The sequence below is a fragment of the Condylostylus longicornis genome, unplaced genomic scaffold, assembly GCF_029603195.1.
Source record: "Condylostylus longicornis isolate FDR11 unplaced genomic scaffold, ASM2960319v2 ptg000055l, whole genome shotgun sequence".
Taxonomy (NCBI): Eukaryota; Metazoa; Arthropoda; class Insecta; order Diptera; family Dolichopodidae; genus Condylostylus; species Condylostylus longicornis.
The window spans coordinates 5,378,074-5,388,689 of record NW_026578024.1 but is presented as its reverse complement, the minus strand read 5'-3'; the positions used below and the strand labels follow the sequence as shown (position 1 = coordinate 5,388,689).

The window sequence follows — 10,616 nt, the reverse complement described above, 5'->3', positions numbered from 1 at the left end:
ACCGCACAGTATACTCTGTGTACTAAAACAAGTATCTTAAATCGTTTTCTTGCAGATTCTGAAGCTTGTGGCGGCTCTTTAAGTAAAGCGACTTTAACTCCAATTACATTTTGACGATAAAATTCTGTCAAATCATAGGAAGCATTCTTTAAAATTGTGAAATCATCGTATTCTTCTTTTGAAATCAGTTTTTCCAAGTTACAAAAATTATCGTTTTTAAAATTGTAACCTGTCTCCAAAAAAAATTTGATAGTAGCAAAACCCAATATAATTTTTCTTTGCAATTTTATTAAAATCGGTTTCTCTTTGCCTTTAAGTTTTATATATGTATCCAGAATTAAAGATATTAATATTTGAAATAAAATGTATCTTATTAAGTGCCATGCATAACACCGCGTTATTGTACCACCTGGTGCATAAATTGTTCTTTCCAATGGATTTTCTTTAATAACTTTTTTTCCAGTTTCAAGTACGATTTCTCCAGTAATTAATTGAAATTTTTTCATTGAACAATTGTAAACATGTAAATTATAAAGATCTTTTGAATTTGCTTTATCATAGCTCGCTACGATCATTGCTCTTGTAGCAATGTCAATTGGGATTAAATCGTGTTTAATATCTGGTGTGCTATAACTTGTTCGTAAAATTCCATATGCACAAGCTATCAAATTTGCTACAGGACCATTGAAATTTTCAATCCAACCAGGTACTGGATCATTTAAGCAAGCAGTAACAATTGTTGGACGATATACAACACATGGAATTTCATTTTTGAATTCTTCTATAATGATTTCTCCTAAATTTTTTGTAAATGTATACGTATTCGGTAGTAAACACCGAAATTTTTCACTTATAGGTTCTAAACTGTCTCTATTGAAGTTTTCTGCTATTTTAACAGCATCTCTCCAGTCCATATATGGAGGATAAATCTTTTCTTCAACATTGTGTTTATCAGGATTACAAAATGCTGTTGAAACATGGACGAATACTGTGACATTTTTTAATTTTTTAGCAAACTTTATCATTTCATATGTTCCCCTAGTATTAATGATTATTGCATCCTTTATGGGATCATCAAATCTAACACTAGCGGCTGCATGAAAAATAATTGTTACATTTTCAAGTTGTTTAATATCTTCATCACTGATTCCTAGATTTAGTTGTAAAACGTCGCCACTTATTGCTTTAAGTTTTTGTAAATTTTCTGGATGAGTACTTTTTAATTTGTCAAACAATTGTGAATCAAAGAATTCTTTTAAACGGTCCTCTACCGATTTATCTTTTTTCGGTCTCATAAGAGCATAAATTGTTTTAACTTTAGGACATGATCGAAGCAGTTTTTCAATGAGAAATTTTCCCATAAACCCGCTGCCTCCAGTTATAAAAATTTCTCTATTTTCATAGAAATCTCCGATATTTATTTTATTTTTTGCCATCTTATGTTTGACTCAATTAATTTAAACTGAATTCACTTATTTTTAATTTGTTTCCTAATTATATGAAAATTTTTTGTAGTATTCTTTTATAGTCACTTTATTTTTTTCAAGGTTTATCAAATTGTCCGTGATGTATTTTAAAATTCTCTTTTGTTGTGTAAAATATTTTGATAGCGACAAGAGTTGTTGAACTGAGAGTCGTTCATGAACTAAGTATTTCGTAAAATTAATCTTTTCTTGTTACTTCAGAATCTTTTTATGTTTATGTATTGGTTGTATTTCCTGTTAAGTTCTATAAATGTATTACATTTATTTATGCATGTACATAATTTTATACATGCGTATACTAAAATAAAGAGGTTTGATTGGACACTTATGTGGTATAGTCGGCAAATAAAATGAATGTCTTCTGCTTGATTTTTTTGAGGATTTTTTCAAATTAAAAAATTACACGGTTTATTTTTCGAATTTAAATTGTGTTGTTTCAAGATGATTATAAAAATGAATATTTCAAAAATTGCATTACATTTATTGTTTGTGCCTGCAAATCCAAATAGCCTACTAATTAAAGGTTACTTTGGAAATTAATTCAGTGATTTGTCAAATGTAAAATATGAATACATTTGTTTGCTTAATACGAAACTATTTTTGGTGCCACAAAGAGGAACGCAGATTTACTGTACTCTTCTCACATAAATGTAAATTGTTAGGTTGAAAAACTGACCTTTACTTATTATTCGTTGTTCGTAAATGCTTGGGTATTTTGATTCCATGAATATTTTTAAAATAAAATGTGATTTTAAATTTTAAACATGCATTCTTCGTATGTTTTTTGGGCACATTTAACACGTTTTACTGGCAAAACTATGAGAGATAAAGGAAAATGTTATATTGGTTAACTTTTAGATCTCATCGTAGCGCATCGAAAAAAAAAAACAAAAATAATAATAACAAAAATTTTCGAGAAATTTCGAGTTTTGTGACTATGGCTCAAATCAAATTAATTATAAAACTAAAAATAAGAACAATCAGTCGCCTGTGAAACAAGCTCCTAGTCATAAGTCTATATTGTATGGTTTCGAAATTATAAGCATTTATTTATCTTTGCAAAATACGTCCAGTACCTTTTCTTTCAACAAGCTGCAGCTCGAAAACAAGTATATCTGCATCCCTCACCCGCAGCATTTTTTGATGAAAATTGATCAAAGAATCATTTCTGAAATTATTTGCCACCTTAACCTGTAAGCCTTGTTGAAATAAATTTTAATGGAGAACCGAAATTGAGAAAAAATATTTGATCCCTTGAAATACATTTAATACTATATTATATAATTCGTGTAATGGGATCTTTTAATCTAAATTAAGAATTTTGTTTCCAAGTATGTATTTGTATCTTAAGCATTGGCTTCAATTGCTTATTTCAAAAATTACAATAATACAAAACTTTCAAAAAAACGCAGATTAAACTGCAGGTGAGTTGCCGTTGGAAAATAGATCTAACGAAGCTACAACATAGTTTTTGTAGTGAAATAGTTCATTGTAAAGTTTTATAAACTTTGTATTACAAAACTTTCAAAATCATACAATTTTTAGCTTTCATCAACTTTTAAAGTTTTACAAAGCCTTTATTGCTTTGTAAAACTTTAGCCTCTACTTTATTCAGTAGAGCTTTAAGGAACTTATTACAAATTTTTAAATTATAAATAAATTTAACTGTTTAATAATTCTACATTGCGGAACGTTTGAGTTGAAACAATTTATGCATTGTAACCTTACACTTTAAACGTTACAACTTTTCAAGGCTAATTTTTTGACTTTAGTACATTTTCAATAATGTTATAGAAATTTCTCATTTCAGTTCAGTTATTGATATTATGCGGAATCTAGAGGCTTCATACTTAGTATGAGTATAGGGGACTTGGTTTAGGTATTTTCAATTGCCTATCTGAATCAACACGTATTTTTTCTTTCCAATTAGACAATTGTTATTTTTTTTTCGATATTGTTTCACAGTCCCCGTCAGAATTGTCTCATATATTTATCATCAGTGTTCATCCTTCTATGTCTAATTGAATATTTTAGCCAACGAAATAACAATATTACCGGAATATTAATTAAAGAGATTTTATTATGCGGGGCCAGACTGCATTACGTGTATGAGATTTCTGAAGTGAATTATAACCTGAGAATAAAGCTGCGCAATAACAAGTACTAAATCAATAACCATATAGATAGATTCGCCATAACCAGCCCATGTTTAGCAGTAGCGGTTTATTCGTTTAGCGGTTACTGCCTTGAAATTAAATTCTTAAATAAGGTTATGATAGCAAACGATTGAATGACCTATCTCTTGTATATTTTAAATTCTTTTCGTTATTATTTTTTGTTTTGATTTAGTTTTTATTTTGGCATTAAATATTGTGAATTGGAATTATATTCAATACGAACATTATGCGTTAATAGTCGCTTAGCAAGTAACAACAAAAAAAGAGTCAAAACAAAGTACATTGCACTACTTCTATTGGAACTTGAACCAATTAAATTCGTTTTATTTACGTAAAAAGGTGGAAAGGTTAAATATTCGAATATGTTTAGCGCAAAGAGAAATATACAAATAAAAATTTTTTTATTTTTTTTTTTTATTTACAAAATTATCATATTTTACACTAATAGACCAAAAAGTAAAGGTAGCAAAATATATCGAAGCAATAGGGCACATGTTATAAAAATTACAAAGTGATGACAATATTTTAGAATCTTAAAACGTCTTCGGCCAGCTTCAGAACAATTTTCATTTTCTTTTAATAAATATTTTTTAGCCCCACTTAGAGCACTTGTAAAATATTCTTTCGTATCAATATCTTTAAATCTTATAAATGAAAAATCTTCGTGCTCTAAATTTGTTACCAACTTTTCTAAATTAACAAAATTTTCATTTTTAAAAATCCAAGTTCTTTGTATAAAATATAGTAAAGCACAATTGGCTGAATAAATTTTCCTTTGTAATTTCATTAAAAATGGTTTTACATTGATAATTTTAAAAATTGAATCAATTATAACAGCAACAAAAAATTGTAAAACTATAAATCTTATGAAATTATAATACCGGCATTTAGTTACTCCACCACTAGGATAGAGTAAAGTTCTTTCCATTGGATTTTCTTCTGTAATACATCTGCCGTATTCAAGAACTTCTTCCAATGTAACTGTTTTCAATGAACCTGTTGAACAATTATAAATTTGCAATTCTTTACTATTCTGTGTAATTCCTCTTTTATATGCCGCAATAATAAGACCTTTAATTGCAATATCAACTGGTACATAATCTGAGGCGACATTTAAATCAGCATGCATTGTTCTGATTATTCCAACGCCACTAGCAATTAACATACCAACTGGACCATTGAAATTATCAATCCATCCGGGTATCGGATCACATACAGTTGAAATAACAATTGATGGTCGGTATATTGCACATGGTATGTCATCTTTATAACTATCTATAACATGTTCAGCTAAATTTTTCGTAAATATGTATGTATTTGGTTGATAACAGCTAAATTTTTTATTGAAAATTTCAAGTGTTTCATTATCGTAATTTTCAGCTACAGTAATTGCATTTTTCCAATCTGCATAAGGTGGATAAAGTTTCTCTTCAATTACAAATCTATCTGAATAACAATAAGATGTTGAAACATGTACTAGAGCTTCAATATTTTTTAATTGTTTAGCAAATTTTATAATTTCATATGTTCCTTTTGTATTCATTATTATTGCTTCTCTTAATGGCTCATCAAAACGGACGTTCGCAGCCGAATGAAATATAATTGAAACGTTCAACAAACGTTCCATATCTTCATCACTTATTCCTAAGCCTGTTTCAAGAATATCACCATTTATTGGTATAATTTTATTCAAATTATCTGGATTTTCGTTTCGTATTTTCTCAAATAATGGTAATTCCAACATTTCATTAAGTCTTTCATAAATTGATTTACCTTTTTTAGATCTAATGAGTATATAAATTGTTTTTATTTTTGGACACGATCTTATTAGTTTCTCTATTAAAACTTTGCCCATAAAACCAGTAGCTCCAGTTATGAAAATTTCTTTACTTCCATAAAAATTTTTAATATTCCCTTGATTCATGGTGATGTTTCTTTTAAATAAATTTTTATTCTGTGGGTATGTTTTTCAAATAGTACAAGGTACAAATTTTTTTTTAATAAATTAAAGATATTTTCTTTTGTTCCTTAAATATTTCAACTTTAAAAAGATTAATTAGAATAAATTATATTATTATCTTTTTTCTACAGTAAGTTAATTAAAATTATTGCGCTGCAAGTATATTTACGCGCACGTCAAAATCACACTAGTTGCTTAAAATTTGAAAATAATACTGTAAACCTTGAGCAAAAATCAAGTGATTTTCATACTATATTTGTATTTCGTTTTTTATAATGTCATCAAAAGGTTAACATTTTAAATTACAACTTTGTATTCAGTATTTAATTAAATAACAAGACAAATTTTTTTTAGGGAGAAATTTGTGCTTCAATGTTGCCAATGTTTGGTGCAGTTCAAAAAAATTAATTCGGTTTTTAGTTACAAAAATAAAGAAGAAAAATATATATTGTGAATTCATTTAAAATTATAAATAATGCATACTAGTTGCGTCATCGACTTGTACTTTTATAATTATAACACTTTCATACTATAGGACCGGTAACGAATGTTATTTTAATGGTTGTTTGTAGATTATGCGTTATATCCTTCTTTTAATTCTTATACTTTGCTATGTTACTCAGGTCTTTATTAAATTAAACATACATATATAGAATTTTAAAAATTTAATTTTTGTTGTTATGAGCAGTGCCTACGCTAACATAACATTATTACCCCAAAACATAGCTGGCTCCTTTGCTGGGAAATCGTTGCAAGAGATACAGGTATTCTCATTTTACAACTAAAAATCAAATTGAGGTTTACTTTAATTTTAAAGTAGTAGATTATAAATGAACGTCTTCTAATTGTAAAACTCGCAATGCGATCAAAACAGCTCGAGTATTTAATCTACAATTTAGTTTTAAAGTTCTTATGTTACTTTTTATAATAAAGTGTATTTACACGGAAATTGTGAATAAAAAATTAATATCTTTTTCTTCAATTTCCCTTAAGAATTTTTTCAAAAATAAATGAATTTGAACCTTTCATTTTTGCCTCTAAAAAGAATTTGCGAATGTATATCATTGCTCAGAAACTAGTTTTAATCGACTTAGCTACGTCAGTTTTTGCATTTGTTTGCTTATTGTCGAAAAATTCCATTGATTACGAAATTGACCAGAGGCTTGTTTGAGAGTATTTCTGAATTTTTGCAAAAGTTTAAATTCATAATGATTTTGTCTACTTAGCATTTTATGTACAAATAGAGCAACGTATAAAATTTTTTCTCATAATTGAAAAAATCAAACTTCTACTTTTTCATATAGAGGAATATTTTCTTCGCTTGAGTTTGAAAAACTAGTCTTAATTCACCAGTAAATAATAATATAATTTTGTTTGCTTTTTTGTTGTGCATCTTAGTTGTCAATGGGTTATGAATTAAATTGGAATAGTGCTGTATTAATTAGTACTGTGGTGATAATATAGGAATAATTTTCGAGTAAAACATTAAAGAATAGCGTTCCCATACAATTTTTTTTGTATAGCTTGTTATAATCTATTTGATATCACAAACAATTTCTTATTTACATACATACATCAAGGTTTGATTAAGTACGGCCAGGTTAATTACAACAAAAAAGTGTATGAGCAGTGTGAGCAGTAAGGCTATTTAATGTTTGTGATTTAAAAATTCCCAGTCTAATCATATACGTTTGGAAAAACCAGAACAACCTTCTGACCAAAACAGATTCTGAAGAATTGTGTGAAGAGTTTCTCACTGGTGGTTCAATAAAATTAAGAAGGGAAAATTTTACTTGATTTTTTTTTCAAGTTTTTATTCAATTTGAGTATCGAATAATTATATTGTTTTACTTTTTCGTTTTCCTTGTAATTTCCTAAATCTTACAGTTAAATCGTTTTGGATAAGGTATCTATTTATGGTTCTAATCCATGAACAATTTCAAAGTAAATTAAATATATTGCTAAATTTGGAGTAAAAAGAAAATTTAATATCAAGTTAATTAAAATATTTCCAAGCATAAGGGCAGGTTCATTTAAAACTTTACTTGAGATGTCAAAATAAGTCAATGAAAGAAACGGAACTGGGATGAAAATGAAGCAGAAAAATTAAGTTACATAACTGAAAAGGGAATTTATCCCAATTCAAAAACAATGATTACTTTTATATTTTTGATAACTCTAGTTTTTCTTGCATTCGAAAATCTTATAAAACTGCTATGGCCAAGTATCAAGTTAGTAAAGTTAAAGAAGAATTTTTTTAACAAAAAATTGAAATTCTAATATTTTGTCTTTTAAATTAAAAAATTGCATTTTTTTTAATAACTGGGTAAATAATAAACACTAATTTTTTCAAATTATTTTAAATAATTTATAGTTGATTTAATTCAATTTAATTCAAGTAAAAAGTAATGATTAAGTAGTTCAAATAATTTTGACTTTATCACATAAAATAAAGGAATGGCTATGTATTTTCCAGTGAGAAAAATTAAAATTGTGCAGTATATTCTATGCACCCAAACAAGTATTTTAAAACGTCTTTTAGCGGCTTCGGTTGCTTGTGGTGGTTCTTTGAGTAAAGCTATTTTAGCACCAACTAAATTTTTACGGTAGAAATCTTCCAAATCATAAGGTACATCTCTTAAAAATGTAAAATCATCATATTCCTTTGGCGGAATGCAACTTTCCAAATTAAAAAAATTACTATTATCAAAATCGTAAGGTGTCTCACAAAAATATTTTATAGCTTCAAAACCAAGTATCATTTTTGCCTGTAGTTTCATTAAAATTGGTTTTTGTTTACTTGTAAATTTCATTATCATATCTAGAATAAACGAGATTGATATTTGAAACAGAATGTATCTTATTAAATGCCATGGATAACAACGGGTCATTGTACCGCCTGGAGCATAAATAGTTCTTTCAAATGGATTTTCCTTAATAATTATTTTTCCAACTTCCAGTATCGATGTTCCAGTTATACTTTGAAATTTTCTCATTGAACAGTTATAAATATCCAAATTATAAGGATCTTTTGAATTTCCTTTCTTATAAGCAGCAACCATCATTGCCCTCGTAGCAAGATCAGCAGGTATAAAATCTAATTCTGAGTCTCCTTTTGAATAATTGGTTCTAAGTAGACCAATCGCGGAAGCTACCAAATTTGCTACAGGACCATTAAAATTTTCAATCCAACCAGGTAGTGGATCATTTAAACTAGCAGCAACAATTGTTGGACGATATACAACAAATGGGATTTCATTTTTGAATTCTTCTATAACGTTTTCGCCCAAGTTTTTCGTAAAAGTATATGTATTCGGTAACAAACATCTCAACTTCTCATTTATTGGTTCTAAACTGTCTCGATCAAAATTTTCTGCAATTTTGATAGCATCCCTCCAGTCCATATAAGGTGGATAAATTTTTTCTTCAACATGACGTTTGTCAGGATTACAATACGCTGTTGAAACATGGACGAATACTGTGATATTTTTTAATTTTTTAGCAAACTTTATCATTTCATATGTTCCTCTAGTATTCATGATTATTGCATCCTTTATTGGATCATCAAATCTAACACTTGCGGCTGCATGAAAAATAATTGTTACATTTTCAAGTTGTTTAATGTCTTCATCACTGATTCCTAGATTTAGTTGTAAAACGTCGCCACTTATTGCTTTAATTTTTTGCAAATTTTCTGGATGAGTACTTTTTAATTTGTCAAATAATTGTGAATCAAAGAATCCTTTTAAACGGTCCTCTACCGATTTATCCTTTTTCGGTCTCATCAGAACATAAATCATTTTTACTTTTGGACATGATCGAAGCAATTTTTCAATGAGAAATTTTCCCATAAAACCGCTACCACCCGTAATAAAAATTTCTTTGTTTTCATAGTAACTTGCAATGGTTTTGCTATTTTCATCCATGAGTGAAGGTTATGAAGTTATCATTAAATATTATCTACAACGCGTTTCAATGCACGGATTAATAATTGTTCGCGATATTAAATTGTTAAATGCAGCCGCGAAACACTTAGTTAGGAAACATACGTTCAACTAAAAGTTCTGCAGTACATTTGGTTTTTTATAAACTTTCAAATTTCTTGTTAACATTTAATTTCTCTTTATTATTAATTAAATATTCATACTCGTATTGCACTCACCTGGTGCTGTATTAGATAATCCATGTTTTTCATTTGTAAAATATGGTCAGTATAAGAAATAGTATCAATTTCTACTAACCGGATTGCATGAAGCAAGGGAGGTATTGTGAAGGCATCAGATTTTATATGTCCAGTGCCCAATAGACGTGCATTGCTCCGTCGTAGAAAAAAATTTTGTACATTAAAATAAATAAAATTATTTTCAGTAAGATTGGCCCAAGGATGTTCCTGTCGCTTTATCTGTGCATTCACTATCATAGGTTCGATTGATTCGATTTAGATGGAAATATATTTCGGAATTTACTTCGAAATGAGATGAATTGCTCAACCCTTGTATTATTACGATTACTAATAATCGTCGGGAAACTTCTCGGGAATGTTAGCATTAGTCAACAAAGGCGGGGTTGAATTTTACATTTTTTCTCATAATTAAGACAAGTATCAACATAATTTAAGTAAAATTAATATTTGAATTACAAAAAGCGGATCTAAACTAAAAGCGAAATTGATATTTTTAAAAGCATATTAACTAGAAGATTATAATTTTTGTTAAATTTTGAATTGGCCATACAAAATTCATTTTGATATTGGAATTCGGAAATAAATCAGTCACTATAGTCGGTTATATAGTGACCACATCATATTTTTTTTAATTAATTTAAAAAATTTGCAGTCGATTTTGCATTATATAATTTCAATTGTTTATAATTGTCATTTAATGCAAAATTTTATAAAAACACAGCAATATTAGTTTCCAAATTTGATATTTTCAATTTTTCTAAATCGATTTTAAAAACAGAGTCGTATAATCAAGAATTTCTTAATAATATTGC

The 10,616-nt window shown here is 27.9% G+C and overlaps 1 protein-coding gene across 1 annotated transcript; it reads right to left on the bottom strand.

The window, feature by feature from the left end:
• Positions 1-4,084: 4,084 nt before the first annotated feature.
• On the bottom strand, positions 4,085-9,663 carry LOC129611958 (uncharacterized). Its single transcript, XM_055525386.1, has 2 exons — positions 8,009-9,663; positions 4,085-5,630 (listed from the first exon to the last, which is right to left on the bottom strand). The coding sequence occupies exons 1-2, from the start codon at positions 9,545-9,547 to the stop codon at positions 4,098-4,100; spliced, it is 3,072 nt and encodes a 1,023-aa protein (XP_055381361.1). The 5' UTR covers positions 9,548-9,663; the 3' UTR covers positions 4,085-4,097.
• Positions 9,664-10,616: the final 953 nt, after the last annotated feature.

What these genes read in the sequence shown, in the direction of transcription:
- LOC129611958 (XM_055525386.1), bottom strand. Translation starts at nt 9,547, where the DNA reads ATGGATGAAAATAGCAAAACCATTGCAAGTTACTATGAAAACAAAGAA. An exon ending in ACTTTTTACTTGAATTAAAT is followed by an intron (nt 5,631 to 8,008) that starts TGAATTAAATCA and finishes TGTACTATTTGA; the next exon opens with AAAACATACCCACAGAATAA.